The sequence below is a fragment of the Labeo rohita genome, chromosome 12 (assembly GCF_022985175.1).
Source record: "Labeo rohita strain BAU-BD-2019 chromosome 12, IGBB_LRoh.1.0, whole genome shotgun sequence".
Lineage (NCBI taxonomy): Eukaryota > Metazoa > Chordata > Actinopteri > Cypriniformes > Cyprinidae > Labeo > Labeo rohita.
Genome location: NC_066880.1, coordinates 1,517,040 through 1,539,437, shown reverse-complemented (window position 1 = coordinate 1,539,437; position 22,398 = coordinate 1,517,040). Strand labels below are relative to the sequence as shown.

The following is a 22,398-nucleotide window of genomic DNA, read 5'->3' as shown; positions in this document are numbered from 1 at the left end:
TTCTATCCATTCGCCGCGTTCAGGGCAGATGTACAGGTGCCGGAGGGCGGAGCCAGTCAGTCTGATGCCCGTCAGAACGTCTCCAAACCCCGCCGGTAGCCAAAACATCCATCATTCGCTATTATTTTACAGAAATCTGTCGTGCCAGCTAAAGTTTTGAGGTGAAATATTTCGGGTTTTAGGTTTTGGATTATGACAGGTGGGAATAAAATATGAGAAATTATTTCAAACACGTTTCAAACGTTTCAAACGAAAAGTACTATTTTAAGTTTAAAATGCTTATATTGAAATAAAAAAAAATAGCGACACCGAGTCTCAACAGAGTGGATTACTACAGGAAAACATTTGGAAAACATTGGATTACAGACAGGAAACCTTATTATTATTATTATCAATATTTAAAACAGCCAAGCACATTTCAGAATCCTTTGATAAATAGAAAGATTAGCATTTTTCTGATATTACATTTCACTTAAGACTTTTGTGACATTATACACTAACCATTCAAAAGCTTGGAGACGGTATAATTTATTTATTTATTTATTTTAATTTATATTTATTTAATATATATTATATTTAGCAAGGATGCTTTAAATGGATCAAAGGTGATGAAAAAACATTTATAATGTTACAAAAAATATATTTCCGATAAATGCTGTTCTTCTGAACTTTCTATTGATCAAACAAACCTGAAAAAATTCTACTCGGCTGTTTTCAACAATAGTTTTTTTTTTGAGCAGCAAATCAGAATATTAGAATGACTTCTGAATGATTGTGTGACTGGAGTAATGATGTTAAAAATTCAGGTTTGAAATCACAGGAATAAATTACATTTTAAAATATATTAAAATAGAAAACAGTCATTTTAAATAGTAAAAATATTTCAAAATTATAAAAATAGTTGCATGCAGAAGTTTCGGAACCCCTTGTAGAATCTGTGAAAATGTAAATAATAAAAAAATAAAAATAAAAATAAAAAAAATCATAAATGCATGTTTTTTTTTTTTTTTAGTAAGATATTTTACATAAAAGATGTTTACAAAAACAACACCAAAAAATAGCTGGATGGTCTACATTTTTTCCTTTTTGTTCTTAACAGTTAAACTGAGCACCATTCTTCAGAAAATCCTTCAGGTCCTGCAGATTCTTCACTTTGCCAGCATTTTTGAATCCTTTCCAGCAGTGACTTAAATCCATCTTTTCACACTCAGAACAATTGAGGGACTCAAACACAACTTAAAAAAAGGTTCAAACATTCACTGACGCTCCAGAAGGCAAAACCATGCATTAAGAGTCGAGGGGTGAAAACTTTTGAACAGGATGTCCAAATTTTTATTTTAAGTATCATTTCCCCCCCATTTAGTACTGCCCTTCAAAAGCAACAGAAGATACTTGCACATTTTCCTAAATTTTCCATGTAATATCTTTCTTAGGACAGTACTAAATTAAAAAACACCACACATTTTGTATGCATCTCTCTTATTTTGTTCAAATAATTCATTTTCTGCATGTGGTTCCCAAACTTTCACATGCAAAGATCACATAAGAGTGATTTAAACACAGGAGATACTTGTTTTTAAAGAGTTCACATTCTGAGATGTAAAAAAAAAAAAAAAAAAAACACATTTACCAAACGATTGTTCATGTCTAAGACAATGTCTATGATGACACATATTAAAAGTAGTTTTTCATTGTTAAAATGACCCGCTACACCCATAGTTCATACCCTGGTAACCACAATATGGTATTTTCAAGGGCATAATAACCATAGTAAATGTTCAAAAGGCTCATTACATTTATGACCATGTTTTTAAACCTCATCATAGACACAAATGACTCAATTATTGTGCACAATCAGATCTAAATGCGTTATATTTTATAACATGTAACCTAAATGCATCTTATCCTAGATGTTCCTGACACTGAAAGATTTGTCCATCTGAATCCAGGCACTCCAAATGCTATAGAAATTTAAAATAAATAAATAAATGTACACATTTATGCAAACTTACTGAGATAAGTTTGGAAAACCAAATAAGCTTATTTTTAACCTAAATATCTGAGAGTTTTGCAAAAGCAACAATAAGTTTGGGGTCAACATGAGTTTGTTTTTGCAAATAATCTTCTCTCCGCCATATGATATTTTCCGCTGAACAACGGCTCATCCAGTAATATTATTTCACCTGATATGTGATGTTTATATAATCTTGGTTATGGGGATGAAGCTGAAGGATATGACGCCATCTGGTGACTCCTCACAGGAACTGCATCTTCATATTATGAGCTCTGGGACAAATCACAATTTACATCAAATCACGTTTATAGAAATGTATTGAATATTTGAGACTTATACTTTCCTTACTGCTCCAGGTTTTCCAAGAACTCAGCATGAACTGCAAACGTACACACTTAATACATAAATAGACAATTATTTTAGAAAAAATAAACGTTGAGTCGTGTTTAATTTAGACTTTATTAACGTAACAGTTACAAAATCATATTTTTGTCTTTAATGTGACAGTACCAGGGTGTTATATCATTATAAAACAGAACGGAAAACAGAATTTTAATTGGAATTAAATGTTTTTTTCCAGCTACAAACTAAGCGTCTGCACCAATTCAACACCAGCGTCATTATTGGCAGGAGTGGAAGAACATTACATGATGTGAGAGTTTCAGCTTAACAGGAAGTGATGTCACAGTGAACATCCTTTTGTAAGGTAAACAGGAAGACTAGTGTAGTACCAAAGCTTTCACTACAGAGATAGGATTAACTAACTATTCCTGAACGAGGATTACCGAATCTCCCGTCTGTCTACCTTTCCATCCGAACGAGTGCAAAATACAGGCAAAGCAGAAGAAAGCATTTGGCACATTTGTTTATGAAAACGAAAGAATACGCCTAATACTCGACTACAAACGACATTTAAATTAGAGTTAAAAATGAACCGGACAGTAAAAATAATCAGAGCATATAGTAAAATTATCATGCAGCAGATTATTGCATCATTCATTTAAATAATAAAAAGTACACGTAAAAAGAAATAAAGAAACTGCTACATTAAAGCTTAAAGGAATAGTTCACCCAAAAACGAAAAGTATCTGTCGTTTCAAACAGATTAATTCACTCTGCTGCTTTCCATGCGATGAAAGTGATTCGAAAGAATCGTTTTGATTCTTTTTGGGAGATTTGGAAACCCGTCAGCTTTCGTTGTGGAAAAGAGCAGCTTAAACATTCTGCTAAACATCTGCTTTTGTGCTCCACAGAGCACAAATGATGACAGAAGTTTCATTTCAGGGTGAATGAAGCCTTTAACATGATCAGCGATCAGAAAAACTCGACAGTCAGTATTTTTAACCGTTATTTGAGCGTCTGTGTCGAACTAGCACGCGCCGAACGGATCGGATCAGACCCACGCGGGTACACATACACGAAGTTAAACATTCAAGTAAGCTGGTTCATAAACATCACCTCTGTAAACATGAAGAACTACATGAAAGCCCTCATAAATTAGTGTTACCACAGAGAAAACACAGTGACGGAGGATATTGCTGTTTGCGCAAGTCGCGTACGACTAACAGTTGTGATAGTTGCCTGAGAGGAGTGTTTGTTCAGGGCTGGGCGATATAGCCATAGAAAAACAGTGATATTTACATTATAAGCAACAAATGAAACAGTTAAATTGAGTTTTGAATCAACTGATTGTAATCCATCAGAAAGCATGTTAATCAATCAGGAAATTCATAGATGCTCATTAATAATAATGAATGAAAACGTGATATAGCGCCCAGCCCTAGTGGTGTTGTAGTGATTTAACAGCAGTGGAGTGTTGCAACAGTGTGAGATTACCAGCGACGTACAATTATTTCTTACTCAGTATTTTTGTTTTGCATAAATATCTAAACATTCTTAAAGGAATAGTTCACGTAATTAAAATTTGCTGAAAACATGCTATCTGACATGTAGATGAGTTTGTTACTTCATCAGATTTGGAAAATTCGCAATTTCATCACTTGCTCACCAATGGATGTGAATGGGTGCCGTCAGAATGAAATTCCAAACAGCTGATAAAAACATCAGGGTTATCCACACCAGTCCATCAGTTAACATCTTATTTTGGACTGTTTTGGCTTGTTTGATCTGTGCAGATTTCTCTCCTGATTCAGATGAGATTACTTTTTCACTGGAGGAAGCGTTATTATGGATTACGGACTCTAGAAGCAACTCAAAAATGGGTTTGTTTCTTACAAACATGCAGCTTTTGGCTTCTCTAGATGTTAAAGGAGAAGTCCCCTTCCAGAACAAAGATTTAAAAATAATGTACTCACCCCCTTGTCATCCAAGATGTTCATGTCTTTCTTCAGTCTTAAAGAAATTATGTTTTTTGAGGAAAACATTTCAGCATTTTTCTCCATATAATGGACTGATATGGTGCCCCGAGTTTGAACTTCCAAAATGCAGTTTAAAAGCAGCTTCAAACGATCACAAATGTACTTGTGAACAATCCCAGCTGAGGAAGAAGGGTCTTATCTAGCGAAACGCTTGTTTCTTTCTATTAAAAAAAATACAATTTAAATACATTTTAATCTCAAATGCTCGTCTTGTGTTGCTCTCCCTGAACTCTGTGTATTCTGGTTCAAGACAGTTAGGGTATGCTGAAAAACTCCAATCGTATTTTCTTCCTCAACTTCAAAAATCATTTCAAAATCATCCTACATCGCTGCAGAGGTACCGACCCAGTCTTTACAAAGTGAACATGCAAAGATCATCAAACACCCTTAACAAAAAAGGTAAAACAGCGATATAGGACGATTTTGAAGTTGAGGGAGAACATGAGATGGGAGTCCAGGCAGAGTAAGACAAGCATTTGAGATTAAAAGTATATAAATTGTATTATTTTTATGAAAATAACCAATCGTTTCGCTAGATAAGATCCTTCTTCCTCAGCTGGGATCTTTACAACCACATTTGGGATCATCTGAAGTCGCATTTTGGAAGTTCAAACTCGGGGCACCATATCAGTCCATTATATGGAGAAAAATCCTGAAATTTTTTCTTTAAAAAACATAACTTCTTTACAACTAAAGAAAGACATGAACATCTCTGACGACAAGGGGGTGAGTACATTATCTGTAAATTGTTGTTCTGAAAGTGGACTTCTCCTTTAACATCTTATTTTGGACTGTTTTGGCCAAGTTTGATCTGTGCAGATTTCTCTCCTGATTCAGATGAGATCACTTTTGCACTGGAGGAAGCGTTATTATGGACTACGGACTCTAGAAGCAACTCAAAAATGGGTTTGTTTCTTTCAAACATGCAGCTTTTGTCTTCTCGAGATGTTAACTGATGGACTGGAGTGGTGTGGATTACTTGTCGTGTTTTTTATCAGCTGTTTGGACTCTCATTCTGACGGCACCCATTCACATCCATTGGTAAGCAAGTGATGGGAAGCTACGCGATGAGGAAACAAACACACATGCATCCCATCTGAGTAAACTATTTCTTTAAAACAAGAAAGATATCTGTGATGAAAGACTGAATAAGAATCTTTAGATATTTGTAACAAAAAAAACACAAAAACACTAAGTACAAAGGTCTTTTTTCGCAGTGTGTTGTGAAGGATGTGTGGACTCGTGTGTTTATCGTTCTTTACATGCTTCCATCAGGAATCCAAAGCACTTTGTTCTGCTCCTGGTCCACGATGGCCATGATCTGAGTGCATATGTTGGACAGACTGCCGGCCTGGACGACGCCTGCAACAGAACGGCATCACAGATCACTCACCGGCACGCTGTGATGTGCGTAATCGTGCAAATGCATGCGTGTGCATGTCTCTGACCTGTGAAGTATTTGCTGTAGTCTTGTTCGATCCTCTGCGCAGACTCAAACTGCTCTTTGGAATGTTTTTGTGACACTTTGTCTCGCAGATACACGGGGTCTTTCTGCTCCCTGAGTGAATAAAACACAGACACGGATACTGGAAGTCAAATGCATTTGAGAGCATAGATAAATGTTCACTTCTAGGTAAACTCCTTCATTGGCAGTAATCATTAACTGAGCTGAGTGTAGCTAGTCATTAGACTGATTCAAATAGAGTCATTCTGATTCATAACAATGAATCATTCTATAAAGAAGGCAGTTGCATGCAATCTAAAGATGCAATGTTGAATGTGAGAGAAAGATTGAGTGCCGTAAAATAATCAAAGGAAAAAAAACTATAAATGAGACTAAATGAGCATTGTGTATGCAAACATCCAAAGGTAGATGTCACTTACTTGATCTGCTTGGCGTTTCTGTATCGTATGAATATGACGATGGGGTAAATGTTGACGACGTGCAGGCGCTCGATGGCGTGAGGCGCAATGTCAAGAAGACAATGACAGTCCTGAGAAAGACAGAAAGACAGCATAAACTCAGCACAAGGGAAGAATGAGAAATTTTGGAGTGATACATACAAATAAAAGTGATTATTTTGAAAATGTCTCAAAAAAAAAAAAAAAGTCATTATTATTATTGTTATTATTATAAAAAAAAAACAATATCTAAAAATTATACAATAATGTATATTTTTTAATTTATAATAATAATAATAATAATAATAATTTTTTTGTAATAGATACATTATTATTATTATTATATTTATTTATGTTTTAATATGATTGCCAGATGCATTTAAATCTCTTGAAATCATGTACAAGTTACTTAAAAAAATACTTTTTTAAATGTATTATAATAATAATAATATATTCTTATAACAATAGATACATTATTATTATTATTATTATTATTATTATATGTATTATTGATTTATGTTTTACATTAAGAAAACGAAAACTATTTTAAAATAAGAGTTTTCAGCATTGATACATTTTTAATGACAATTTCCTGACAAATGTCCTCTTTTGTAATGTTGTTTTAGAGAAAAAGTCTCTGATAAATGAATAATATGCTTGCCAGATGCATTTAAATCTCACAAAATCATGTACAAGTTACTTTCACCACAAAAAAACCCACTAAATAATATAATTAATATTTAAATTTACATTTATTATAATAATATATTCTTATAATAACAAATACATTATTATTATTATTATTATTATTATTATTATTATTATTATTATTACTACATGTATTTATTTATTTATGTTTTACATTTAGAAATTGAAAACTATTTTAAATTTAAATTTGTTCAGAACTGATACAGTAATTACCTGACAAATGTCCTCTTTTGTATGTTAAATGAATAATATGCTTGCCAGATGCATTTAAATCTCACAAAATCATGTACAAGTTACTTTTCACCACAAAAAAAACAAACAAAAACAAAAACAAAATAATAATAATAATATATTCTTATAATAATAATATATACATTAATATTATTATTATTATTTTTCACCACACATGCAAAAAAAATAATAATAATAAAATGTATAAAATATATACATAAATAGTAGTAAATAAATAGTAGTACGTAGTAAAAATATAAAGTAAAGTAAAAAAGTAAGTTGAAAAAAAGCATTATTTTCATGACAGTTTTATGCTAAATCTCCTCATTTGTTTGCTGCTTTGATAAAAAGTATCTGACAATTAAGCCGTTTTAAAGCAGATTTCTCCATCTTAATGTGTCCGTATGTTTTATTTTAGAGTTTTTTGTAATTCTCATCATGTTCAGTGGTGATTCTCATTAGATTCTCATCAGGTCAGATATTTGTGCATCTATTCATCTCAAACTGAACTTAATTCAGTCAGCGTTTGGAACAGCGTTGTTTTATAAGAGTCTGATGTCTGTCTCACCTTCTCTGTAATTTCCTTAATGGACGCCACCGTCGTCACATCAAAGTGGCCGCTCCTGCGTTTATAATCGATGAAGAGACAGTCTTTGACGCCTCGCTCGATGGCCTGCTGGGTCGCCTTCATCCCCTCTGAACAACAGGAATAGCGTGAGATAAAAATCTGACATCATGTTTTTACTATCCCATTATAGTACTGTTGTTATGAATGCTTTAAACCCCATTACGAGTTAAACATCAGTAGATCTCACCAGGTAAACAGCGGCAGTATTTCCCAGGAGCCTCTCTGAGCAGCATGTCTTTGATTGGCTCAACGAGGGGCCCCAATATCAACACCGGCCTGCGATTGGTCGATTCCACTTTCTGCACGCGCTGATACACCGGACTCAGACAGTCTGAACGCACACGATCACAAACACAGAGTAAATGAGACACGCTGAGGTCAAACGTGATGTTTTATTCACTATAAGTGTGTTGTTTCTCACCGTCCATGTAGGGCATGGAGTCTGTGCTGATGGCGTCTGCTGCCGGAGCGTCACGGGCGTCTTTGGAGCTGCTGCGTTTGTGTTTGAGTTTACGGCGGAAGAAGGATCGACGCGCCGCGGCCGAGAGCGTTTTACCGGAACCGCTGTCTTCCTTACCGTCTGTGACGCTGTACCGCCGCTGGGCATCTTGATCCATCCTACACACACAAACGACATCTTATAAGATTCATACATGCTATTAATGCTTTGATACAACACCTTAAAAATGACTGATATTCAATAACATTTTCAGTACCTCAGGAAAAAACTGGCATAAACTTTTTGATTTTTATTAAAAGATAATTATATCAAGGCTAGAATATGACAATGATTTTACATTAATAAATCTGGATGAGAAATCCCTGACAGTAAACTTTAAGGCTGCACGATTTGGAGAAAAAAATCTAATTGCAATTTTTCTGGTAAAAAAAAAAATAAAAATGCAATTTCAATTTAAAATGGGATTTTTAGGGCAAACAAACAAAAAATGATTTAAAAAAAAAAAAAAAAAAAAAAAAAATTTAGAGAGAAATATTTTTTTTTTCCTATTTTTACCCAAAGCAGGGTGGTGTGAGCATTATTGAGCACTATAAACACTTGTAATGTATGTTTCACTCATAATGAAAGTAATTTCAGATATTTCAGAATTGATATGTATCAAAAAAAAAATAGACATTTATGACAATACTACATGCTATACATTGTGCAATACATTTCAACTCATTTAGAATAATTAATTTTTCATGTTTACTGTAAAACAACATCAGTGATTAGAATTTGAAGAGCACTTATAGACATACATGCACTTGCTGGGCACGTGTCCGCGCATCAGTTTCTGTGCGTTCTCGTCCAGTTGCCATGCCAACCAGTAGCCCAAATTCCCTCCGGGCAGCGTGTCGTCCACGTAGAGAATATCATCCTTCTTGAAGCTCAACTCCTGCTCCAAATCACCAACATGGTCAAATAACGCCCTGAAAGACAAACAGAGGAAGAGTCAGAATATAAAACACATCACACAGTCAGAGGAGAAGGGCCATAAAAATATATCATCAACATATTTTCATATTTACCTATTTTCATTTCAACCAAACAGTTACTGTGGTCAATAAATATTTATATGTGGCAGGGTTATTATTGTTAGCAAAAACTAACACTAAAACCATTAAAAAAAAAAAAAAAAAAAAAAAAAAAAAATTACTTAATTAAAAAAAAAAAAAAAAAAAACAACAACATTAAATTAAATAAATAAAAGTTAAATAAAAAAAATAAACATTAACTTCATTTCATTTAGGCAGGGTTATTATTGTTAAATGGAAACAACCAACAAAATCATTTTTTTTTTTTAAATATTATTACTTAAAAAAAACATTCAATTAATGAAATAAAAAAGCACATTAACTTAATTTTCATTTAAGTTGAAGTATTAATTATTATAATAAAATAATAAGCACACAAAAACAACAAAATGACAAACGTAAAAACAAACTAAAATTAAAATAAAAACAAAAAAATATATTAATATTGTAAAATGTAAAATATTAATAAAAACCATATTATATAATTTGTACAAAAATTGTACATACGTTAAATATACATATATATTATAAACTAAAACAACACTGACATGTAGCCTGTATATAAGTACATATACATTTATTATAACTAAACAAACAAACAAATAAATAAATAATAGCACACAAGAAAGGACCAATAAAATAATTCAAAAAAATAATTCTATGTGACCCTGGGCCACAAAACCAGTTATAAGGGTAATTAACAATTAAACAATTTGAAAAAAAATTGAAAAATCTAAATATTGAGAAAAATTGCCTTTAAAGTCGTCCAAATGAAGTTGCAATGTTTTGATAATCAAAACATGAAAATATGTTTTGATATATTTACAGTGGGAAATCTACAAAATATCTTAAAGGAACATGATCTTTACTTCATATCTTTGGTATAAAAGAAAAATCGGTAATTTTGACCCATACAATGTATTTTTGGCTATTGCTACAAACATACACATGCTACTTAAGACTGGTTTTGTGCTCCAGGGTCACATATTTCCTTTTTAACACATGAAAATGTCATCTTGTGTGGATCTCCATGAATCCAGCTGCGCTCTTTATGAAATTTAATGGTCAATTAAAATGGCCAGAAAAAATATTTAATATATCGCTCAGGAAAAACAGTCTGATCATTACCACATAATCAGCCCAGACAGGCTCATTAGGCAAATGAAGTAAATATGCAAATTAAAAAAAAATCTTTCTATGAAGGAAAATAATGATTGTACAGTTTAGTGTCATTATACGCAAATATTAGACCACAAAACGCATCAGGAATCTGCACTCAGAATCAATGCAATAAATAACAATCTTTATAATTAACAGAATAATTACGGAAGGATGATTTTATATTCTAGTCGAAACTCTAGAACTGTTTCAGTCCATTACCTGATGTAAAAACCATCTCCAGTTGCGTCTTTGACCCTCCTGAAGTGTTCAGGTCGATACTGGACTCTCAGGGTGACGTTCTCTGCAGGTTTCAGCATCTCCAGATACGCCTCCTCAGCGGTCTTATTCTTCAAACTCACTGAGTTACACTGCAAACAGGAAATGACATCATAACACCATCCAGCACACTGTCAAACAGGGTAACTTCAGGCTGGAAATGTCTTGTTAGGATTAAGAAACGCATTGTATCACCTCCAAGATGAAGTCTCCAGGCTGCAGACCGTCAGCACCTCGAGCAGGACTGTCCTCTTCTAGAGCCTCCACGAAAACCCCCGTCAGGTTTCCTCCACAGATCTTCAGCCCTAGATCCACCTGAGTCTTCCTCAGCACCACCTGCCTCGGCTCCGCCTGCTTCCTGCCCTCGCTCCGATCTCTGGCCAATCAAAGAGCAGACAGCACCGTTAGACCAATCAGAGCAGTGGGCGTGTGAGAGAAAAATTTACAAAAAAAAAAATATATATATATTTTTTTTCAAAGTTTCCTTGAACAAATATTTTTCAGATTCACCAGAAACACTCATAATAAAATGTATTCTCAATCTACAAATAATTGTAGGAAATCATAAACATGTTAAAAAAAAAAAAAAAAAAAAAAAAAAAAAAAGCTAGTGTTGTTCAAACGATTAATCGCAATTATTTTCATCCAAAATAAAAGTTTTTGTTTATATGTGTGTGTACGCTGTGTATATTTATTATGTATATATAAAGACACACTCATACAGTATATATTAAATTTTTTTTTTACATGTATATATTCATATTATTTATATTATATATAAATATTTATTGTATATATAATTAATTTTTATAAAAAATATAAAATATTTATATTTTTATATTTTATATATTTATTGTATTTATAATTAATTATTTTAATCACAATTAATCGTTGTCCAGCACTAAAAAAAAAAAAAAACAAACAAAAAAAAAAAACACACATATCCTGAAAAGTGTGTTTTCTTTTTAATATATATATTTTGTATCATTTTTTAATATTTTTATAATTTCTGTTTTCATTTAATATAATTAAAGTTCCAGTAATTTTATTTTGGTCATTTTTAGTTTTTAATTTAATTTTTTTTTTATTTATGTCTATATAGTTCTTTATTTATTTTATTTTTTATTATTTTAGTTTTAGTTTTTTAATTAGACACTTGCAAATAGCTAAAATGAAACATTTATTTATTTATTAATTTTTATTTTACTGCAGGTTTTGTGAAGGTGAACATAAGACTTTTAAAGACCTTTTTAAGAACATTTAAGGAATAAATGTACCTTTTGATCACACCACAAAAAAAGTGGGGGAAAAAAGTTTATTCTCAGTGTTTTCGTCTTGTTTTCTAGTTTTATGAGAAATTGATAAAAAAAAAACACAACAAATACAAATATCTGCCATAGGAATCAGAAAAATCAACTTAATTCAAATGGAAAATAAGTTTTCATTCCCTGCTGAAAAACATCAAGCAAATGTATCTTGATTTATGGATGTTTAAATATTTGTATTAAGAAATGAATATCTTCCTCAGTATTTTTGTTTTGTAGTCTATGTACGCAACATTTAATGCCATGACTATGAATTTAAGTCTTTCTGCTCCGATTTAAGACGTTTTAGGCCCTCATTTGTTAAAGGGTGCATTAAGACCTTTTTAAGATGTGCAGAAACCCTTAAATTTGGTTGCATACAAATACAGAATAATCCACACAATTATTGTGTTTGTTACCTGTGAGGGCTGGCTGTGGGCGTGGCCTGTTTGGAGGGCGGGGTCATGGTGCCCTCGTCCTGCTCGCTGAGCGTATCTACGTTGGAGTGCGTGTCGGGCGGGCGTGTCGGGCGTAGAGTGAGAGCTTATGGACGACTCCATCCGAGAGCTGACAGAAATGAGCATGTTAGAACACTCAAACAACGACTCGAAAGCTTGAGTCACGTGTATGGTGTGCGTGTACCTCGAGCGGGAGTGATTGCCCAGCTGGTACATGTGCGGGTTGTACTGTGCCAGTATGGTAATGGTGTCGCACTGCTGCCCAATGATGAGTCTGGCCTGCTGCTCGGTGGCGTTCCTGAGATTAATGCCATTAAACTGCGGAGAGACAGAGAGAGAGATTCACACGTGCTCAGTGTAACAATGAGCTCTGCATTTCTCCGAATGCTTTCTGATGTACCTCCAGCAGCTGATCTCCGAACTCCAGGTGGTGCTGCTGAGCGATGCTTCCTCCCGTTACCTTGGAAACAAAGATGCCGCCATTCTCTCCACCCACTATGGAGATGCCCAGAGGCTCCGCCCCTTTGGGGATAGTGACACACCGCGGCTCTTCTATGTACGGCCTAAATGCAAGAACACACATGATGTTTGAAAAGCACCACCTCAGCCGTAAACACCACACGTCTATTTTGACTGTGAACGAAACCTAAACACTCTGTTTTCATGCTCTCTTTGCACAGTGAACAAACCTCAGGGTCCGTAAAGACGCAAACCACGATCTCTGAGCTCGAGAAAGCTTCAGGTAAGACCTGTTACGCAACGCACATCTGGAGCAGGAAGGAGAAAAGAGAGAAATGGGGCAGAAGAGCAGACAGACTAGAAAGGAGGAAAAGGAGTCAAGCAGATTTGAGCAAAATACAGTACGAGAGGAAGAAGTGGAGGAAAAGAACGGCCCAAACTACTGAATGCAAGATAAACGGGGTTTGTACAGATACTGTAAAACGAATTTCCAGGACTATCAAGACCTATAAAGCAGTTCATTTTCATTTTAAAGGACTTCAATCAGAGATCTCACTTATTGAACAATGACTTCTATTCCAAATTCTAAAAAAAGAGAAATAGATAAAAACATACTAATAAAAATGACAAAAATAATGTGAAGCACGCAAAGTATTACGTTTGTTTTCTACTGTTTAATTAATAAATAAATATCAAAAAATAAAAAGAAAATCAGAAAAAAGATTTGCGAAATCACTCAGAAGTCCTGATCTGAAACAAATGATTCACAATCCGCACTCTGAAGTTCCAATCTAAATCAAATGATTCGCGATACGGGATTTGAAGTCCCGATCTGAATCAAATGATTCACAAACCATCATTTTAGATCAGGACTCGGAGCGCAGAGCGTGAATCATTTGATTTGAATCATTCAATTTACGAAATGACTCACAAACCCATTCCAATCTGAATCAAATGATTCGCGATACGTGGTCGAAGTCACAATATGAAACAAATGATTCGCCATACGTGTTCTGAAGTCCCAAACTGAATCAAATGAATCAAGAACCCACACCGAAGTCCAGATCTGAATCGAATGATTCGCGATACGTGGTCGAAGTCACAAGCTGAAACGCGTTCTGAAGTCCTGAACTGAATCAAATGATTCAAGAACCCACACCGAAGTCCTGATCTGTATCAAATGATTCGCAAACCATAATTTTAGATCAGGACTTGGTGCACGGATCGTGAATCATTTTACTTAGATCAGGACTTCAAATCATTAATCATTTGATTTGAATCATTCAATTTCCAAAATGACTCAGAAACCCGTTCCGATCTGAATCAAATGATTCGCTATACGTGGTTCAAGTCACAATCTGAAACAAATGATTTGCCATACGCGTTCTGAAGTCCCGAACTGAATCAAATGATTCAAGAACCCACACCGAAGTCCTGATCTGAATCAAATGATTTGCAAACCACTTTTTCTGATCAGGACTTGGTGCATGGATCGTGAATCATTTTACTTAGATCAGGACTTCAAATCATGAATCATTTGATTTGAACCATTCAATTTGCAAAATGACTCACAAACCTGTTCCGATCCAAATCAAATGATTCACAATATGCAGTCCTAAAGTCCCGATCTGAATCGAATGATTCACAATATGTGAAGTTCCAATCTAAATCAAATGATTCGCAATCTACGTTCTGAAGTCCCGATCTGAATAATGATTCGGGGAACCAGCATTTCAGATCAGGATGCAGATGGCGGATCATTTGACTTAGATGACAACTTCAAATCGTGAATCATTTGATTTGAATCATTCAATTTGCAAAATGACTCACAAACCCATTCCAATCTGAATCAAATGATTCGCGATACGCGGTCGAAGTCACGATCTGAAACAATTGATTCGCTGTACGCATTCTGAAGTCCCGAACTAAATCAAATGATTCTCAAACCATAATTTCAGATCAGGACTTGGTGCACGGATCGTGAATCATTTTACTTAGATCAGGACTTTAAATCATGAATCATTTGATTTTAATCAAATCAATCTGCGAAATGACTCACAAACCTGTTTCGATCTAAGTCAATTGATTCGCGATACGCAGTCCGAAGTCATATAGACCATTGTTATAACACTTTTCTAGTGTTTTTGCCCTTGTATTCACTATTAACTGTTATATGTTATATGTCAGGTTTGAAACATCATGAGGGTGAGCAAATGATGACAGAAGTTTAATTTCTGATCATTTGTATTTCTACCTGTCCCTCCTCCTGTCTATTGGCACAGGGCTGACTGACAGCCTGCCCTGTGATTGGCTGCTGCTGAAAGAGGAGGTGTCCAGAGGAGAGAGGGGCGGAGTTACAAGACTGGGGCTGCTGCAGTCTGAGTGAGACAGTGATCCTGAAACACACAACAATAAAAACTCAGTTTTATTTTGTACAATTGTTTGTACATCTAGCAGCACAGGAAGTATGTTGTAAATCAGAGAGATCAGCACCTCTATCAGAGCCGTGTGCGGATCGCGCGTAGCGAGGGGTGGAGGGAATCTTAATGCGCTGCTCACGGTATTGAGACAAACCTACAGACACAAACACAATCATTATCAATCACACAGATTTACACAAATGCATTGTTTAGATCATTAATTACTGAACACTGAAGAATTGAGATATTTTAGGCAATGATGGTCAATAACAGACTTTTGATTCATCAAAAAATATTTTATATTAGCAGTTATGATTAAAGATTTCAGATTTGATCACTAAAAAAGTATTAAATAATTAATTATTAAAAAAACACAAGAAATATATTTTTATAGTAATACAATTGCATTGTAAAATAATAAAAATAATTAAATATTTTTATTATTTTCATATATATATATATATATATATATATATATATATATATATATATATATATATATATATATATATATATATATATTTTATTACAAATAATTATATTTTAATTCTAAAAATAAAACCAATAAAGAAATATTACAATTATACTATTGCACTGACAAATAATAAAAACAGAATATTTAATAATAATAATAATAATAATATTTTATTAAATTTAATAAAATAATATTTAAATAATAATAATAATAATAATAATAATTAAACCAATAAAGACATATATTTTTAATGTAACACTGTTGCATTGTAAAATAATAAAAGCAACCTAAAAATAATAATAATATTTTTGGATAAATTTGTGTAATTTAATAAAAAAAAAATATAATAATAATAATAATAATTTAATTTAGCAAAACAACAACAACATTAGTATTGTTATTATTTAAATATTTTTGTTTTCTTAAATTATAGCAATTAAACCAATAAAGAAATGTATTACTATTACAAGTATTTAAATGTTAAACCACAGAGTTTCTAAATCCATTCCAAAAAAATTGAAAGAAAAAAAAAAAAGGAAGTCCTTAAAGTTTCTCTAGTGTTGACAAGCGCCAATTATTTCAGTGTACATGCTCACTACAGAACATCACCAAAGACTGTTGTTGCATTAGACAGCAGTGCTGGTGTGTGGTGTGGTGTGGTGTTTGGGGTACAGACCCTGTCTCGCGCTGGAGGGCAGGGAGTTGGTGTTGTGCTGAACTGATCCGCGGGAGCTGTCGAAGAGCTCTCCGGAGCGCTTGTGGTTGAGATCCACACTCCATCGGCCCTGGTGCTGCGGACTGAAGACATCAGAGAGAGTCAGCGTCTCACATCAGAACAGACATGATACATCAGAAAGAGTGTGTGTGTGTGTGTACCTGACTTGAGTGTATGTGTTTGCTGGAACTGAAGGAGAGTTGGTGGTTTTGACGCAGTGACTCCAGGCCGTGTACACTGGGTTCCTCATCACTGCGGTTACAGCGGGGTAAGGAGACAGTGTTCGGGGAGTGGTGTCTAGACACACACAAACACACCAATAAATGTTTTTGACATTAAAATGGTTTTGACTCAACTATTTCTAAACCTAAACACAGTTGTGCAGGTGTTTTTGGTGTCAAACTCACGTGCTTGTACAGGCGTGAAGCTGTGACGATTTGAACGGAAAGGAGAAAACCGAACCAGATCCACAGGCTCAGGAGACTGCTCATCATGAGAGAAACTCTGCAGCAGAGGAAAACAGATTAACTGTTATAAACCAGTTTGACTACCTGCAAAACTAATGCAGAATCACAGGTACAGTATGAGTTAGGAGCTTCACGGATAAGGTGGCTGGTCAATATAAGAATTTACGAAGAGTTCATTTGCAAAAACAAATAACTCAGTTTTTAACAATTTTTGAAAATCATGTTTTTTTTTCATTGTGCAATTTATTGCAATCAAACAGCAGTTGGGTTATTTTGAGAAATTAAAATAACAAAAAAATACAGCTAACATCATAAAACAAAAACATGCTAACATAACAAAAAACATGAATTTTGGAAAACAAAAAAATCTGTTTTAGCAAATAAATTCTTTATATCATATTATGTAAAAAAAATAAAAGTGTGCTCAACAACCACTTCAACAATTATTGATTTAAATATCTGAAATAATAATGAATAATTTGAATACTACCAAAATAAATTATTTGAATAATAATAAAATAATATGAATATAAAAATAAATTTAAAAATATAAAATATTTTAATAATAACAATTAGTAGTAGCAGCAGTAGTATTAACAACTTCATTACTGATAATTATTATTTAAACAATAATAATTGGAATATTAATAATAATACAATTTAATTAATAATAATAGTGCTGTTGTCATTCAAAATATATATTTAATTATTGAAATTATAGAAATAAAACAAATTAATAAAGAAATATACTACTATTGCAATAAAAAAATGTGTATTTAATAATTTTAACAATCAATAATACTAGTAATTATTAATAATTATAATAAAACAATTGGAATAATAATAAAGTAAATACTGTAAACAATAATCATTATTATTATTAGAATTATTTTAATTATACCAATAATTTAATTATAATTTTAATTATAAAAATTAAACTATTGCTATTGCAATAATGTTGTACTGCAAATATTTGTATTAAATTATTGAAATTATAAAAAAACAAAATAATAAAGAAACATTACTATTGCAATAAAAATGTGTCTTTAATAATAACAGATAATATTTCTATACTATAATTACATACTATTATTATTGCTGTTGTTATTGATGTTTATATTTTTAATAACAATAAACAGAATAATAAAATAAATATTGTTATTATAATATATTATCAAACCAATGTTTTATTTAATTATTGTTTCAATTTTAAAATTAAACAGATCAATAAAAAAAATGCATTGCTATTGCAATGATACTGTTAATGGTACTGTAAAAAATAATAATATTAGTAATATTAGTTATAAGATTTTAAAAATGCTAATAACAGTATTTATTAAGAAGAAGAAGAAGAAGAATTTTATTGTACAGAACAAGTTACAATACTAATATTTCTGGCTGTCATTTATTGAACACTTTGAACCTGTGTCTACTAGTTATGGATCACATGACTTCAGATGTATTTGTTCTACATGGTGACAGCAGGAATAAAAGTCTACGACTAGTTAAATTACCAGTTAAGCAGTTCTTCTATAAGTGTTAGAGGTGCAGTACCTGTGGATACGGCATCTTTAGTGGCGTGAGGCTCCGGCGCTGTGCGGGTGCAGAGTTTGGCCTTCCCCTCCTCATCTCCAGTTCATCTGCGCCCTGTCCGGGTACCTCCTCCGCAAACGTCCCACCGCCGCCACCGCCAGAACCCTGTCTCTGAAGCACATTGCCATTACGGTCTCTGTTTTCAAAATCAGCACTGGGCTTGTCTGTGGGCGTGGTCTGAATGGGCGTGGCCGGGGGCGAGCCGGTGGTAATGGTCGAATCGGAGGCGGAGCTTCCCTGCGGTTTGTGTTTGAACTTGAACGAGTCGCTGCGTTTGGGCGGGTCGGGCGGGATCTGCGGCGCCGCCTCCGTCCAGGAGCTCTGCGGGGAATGTTTAGGCATCTGGGACAGACTGAGGTAGTCCAGCTTGGAGGGCGTCTCCGGCCGTTTGAACATGTCCGTGTCGAATATCGACTTCCGCTTCTTTGGGGTTTTAAAAATAGAGAGCGGTGGGATGCTTTCGGCTGTCGTCATGGCAACCGCTACCATTTTGGGCCACGTGCCGCCGCTTTGCTTCTGCGGGACGCACCGCCTCTCCTGACTCATCTCCACGGTGATGCAGTCGCCGGGGGAAACGGGATGAAAGGTGAGGGGTCGTTTGGAGTTGGGATGCGGGCAGCAGATCTCATGATACGGCTCAGAGCGATACAGCGTCCCGCGCTGACCGCGCTCGCTCTCCACGTCACGCGTGGGGCTGTACATGTCTTTATGAGTGGGCTGCTTCCTGCAGGGCCGCAGGTGTTCCGCTGACTTCCCGTTAGAGTTTCGCTCACAGTCGCGCTGGCTCTCGGCGATGCTCTGACCCGACAGACTCTGTGGGAAGAACTTGGATACGGGAAAACGTGGAAATGAGTCAGCTGACTGAATTCCTCTCATAGACAAGGAGATAAATAATATGAGCTGATCAATAATGTCTCACCTTCAGGAGAGAAATTGAAACCGAGTCTCTGCAGCTCCGCAGGAGATTCTCACATTCGCTCACTGATTTATTATCCAGTGAAATCCCGTTTATCTGTCCGGGAAAATTAAACAACCTTCAGATACGCTCACAATAAAGCACAACATGTTCATTTACCTCAGAAATCACATTCTGTATTGCCTGTATTTACTTTAATCAGCTAATATACATGCAAATCAACCTCTGCTCTATCGACCAATCAGAGAATCCGAATTTAGGAGTGTAGCCCATTTTTTAGCAGCTTTGGATCTATATGCATTTTTCTTATTCCTGTTCTCCATAGGCATGTAGAAACTTTATTTAAAGCTGTGAATCAAACATTCAGCTCTGACATGAACATTACAAATTACGCTTTGAAGGAAAAAAGTATATGAAATGAATAAAAGGCAGAAGGCTTTGTACTTTATTTCTGTGCATAAAAAGAAATGGTAAACAAAGCAGGCATGTGATCAAAATGACAAAAAAATATATAAATTAAAATAAAATTAAACAAATCATTAATATTTATTTATTATTATTATTATTAATAATAATAATAATAATAATAATAATAATGAGTAATACTGTTGTACTAAAAAATAAAAAATAATTTACTAATATAATTTAATATATAACATAATATAATATATTTATTTAATGATAAAACATTTAAATAAATTATAATATAATTATTTATTACAATTAACATTATTATTTAAATTAATAAATTAAATAAATAAAAAACATTACTATTGCAATGCTGTTGTATTGTAAAATAAAGTATTTACTATTATTATTATTATTATTATTATTATTATTATTATTATTAGGGAAAGCAATAATAATAATTATTATTATTATTATTATTATTAATGTTACTAATTTCACAAAATATTTTGTTATTTAAATGATAAAATTAAACAAATCAATCATATTTATTATTAATATTACCCTTAATAATACTGTTGCTCTATAAAATAAATGTTTACTAATATAAAATAATATAATATAATATAATATAATATAATATAATATAATATAATATAATATAATACAACAAATGTATTTTTAAATAACAATGTAAAAATATAATAACTATATTATATAAATATAATATTAAAAATAACATTATTTATTATTTAAATAATATAAATTAATCAAATCAATGAATAATCAAAGCATATTTCTATTGCAATGCTGTTGTATAGTAAAATAATGTAAGTAATAAAAATATTAATAATAATAATACTTATTATTATTACTATTATTATTATTATACAATTATTATTATTACTATTATTATGAGGGAAAGCAATAACATTAATATTAAAAATAAAAATAAAAATTATTATTATTATTATTATTATTTGTACAAAATATTTTAATTTGCTAAAAATTAGACAAATCAATAAAAAGCATATTACTATTGCAATGCTGTTATAATGTAAAATAAAAAGTATTTAATAATATTAATAACAACAACAACAACAACAACAACAATTATTATAATTATTATTATTATTATTACTACTATTGAGGGAAAGCAATAATATTAATATTAATATTAATAATAATAATTATACAAATAAAAAAATATTACTCTTAGCAAAATTGTATTACAAAATAAACAAGCATTTACTAATAAAATAATATATTATATAATCATTATTTATTAAAAATATTATTGTTATTTATCATTTAAAAATCATACCAATTAATCAAATCAAATCAACTATTAAAATTACAATACGACTATTTATGGCTGTCTTAATTTCTTTACTTTTAAATGTTAAACCATAGAAACCAGAAAAAAACTGCTGGGAGACATTAAATCTTTACTTATAAACAGATTTACAGATAATTCCCACTACAAATTTGGGAAGATGGCTGAAAAATGTTTTTAAATATGTTTTCCTCAGATTTATGCAATTCACATAGATCATGGGTCGAAAAATATGTAAGGTTAAAGTATTCATTTAAAAAAACAAAAAAAAAAAAAAAAAAAAAAAAAAACTTAACTAGTTTTACTCAAGCTGTAGCCACACATCACTATCTGGATTCCTGGAGAACTAGCGATGATGAAATACAAACCACACAAGTCGACTCACATTGAGAACCCGATCGCCAGGACACACTGAACCATCTCTGGCCGCAGGACTTCCTGAAGAAACAGAAGACACAAACACGCCGCTCTCCAGCCCAACACCACAATCTGAAACACAGACAGAAAGAAACTGCAAAGATGAAGGGAGCTGATCTGCTGGACGTCCTGACATACAAAGACGACCCACAATCTGACCTTTATGTCCCGCCAGTGTCAGATGAACAGAAGTCACCATCCGTCCTCCCAGAGACTTCCTCCTGCGCACCACCATGTTGATGACTCCGCCCCCGCTGAACACCGCCTTTATGACCTGCTTCCTGTCCTTATTGGCCAGATCCACGTCGTTTATCTTCAACAACCAATCATTCACTCTGTCATAACAATAAACGCTGTTAGAAATCGCACGTGATTGTTTCACAGGAGACACTTAATGCTGAATCCGCCTACCTTAACCTGCCCTCTGCAATACTTCCTTTGTCCACCTTGCTCACGAATATCCCATAATCCCCGGGTAGATACGGGTCGCTCACTCCCTCGGCGATATCAAAACCCAAAGAGCTCAAATCCATGTTGTCCTGTACGTCAGATCAGAGACGGTGAGGTGAAACTCATTTAAAGGTTCGTCAGTTTTG

General features: G+C 33.2%; 1 protein-coding gene across 1 annotated transcript in view; it reads right to left on the bottom strand.

Moving 5' to 3' along the window:
• Nucleotides 1–4,437: 4,437 nt before the first annotated feature.
• The window catches only part of dlg5b.1 (discs, large homolog 5b (Drosophila), tandem duplicate 1), a 41,049-nt gene continuing 23,088 nt past the window's right edge, over nt 4,438–22,398 (bottom strand). Inside the window, 24 exon segments of the mRNA XM_051124821.1 lie at nt 4,438–5,754; nt 5,841–5,950; nt 6,277–6,386; nt 7,802–7,929; nt 8,049–8,192; nt 8,283–8,479; nt 9,122–9,292; nt 10,778–10,926; nt 11,030–11,210; nt 12,558–12,665; nt 12,667–12,705; nt 12,781–12,914; nt 12,997–13,159; nt 13,286–13,363; nt 15,310–15,451; nt 15,549–15,629; nt 16,627–16,748; nt 16,827–16,962; nt 17,073–17,169; nt 18,687–19,550; nt 19,645–19,737; nt 21,771–21,874; nt 21,962–22,137; nt 22,214–22,341. Of these exon segments, the coding sequence (XP_050980778.1) occupies nt 5,651–5,754; nt 5,841–5,950; nt 6,277–6,386; nt 7,802–7,929; nt 8,049–8,192; nt 8,283–8,479; nt 9,122–9,292; nt 10,778–10,926; nt 11,030–11,210; nt 12,558–12,665; nt 12,667–12,705; nt 12,781–12,914; nt 12,997–13,159; nt 13,286–13,363; nt 15,310–15,451; nt 15,549–15,629; nt 16,627–16,748; nt 16,827–16,962; nt 17,073–17,169; nt 18,687–19,550; nt 19,645–19,737; nt 21,771–21,874; nt 21,962–22,137; nt 22,214–22,341 (3,759 nt within the window). The 3' untranslated portion in view covers nt 4,438–5,650.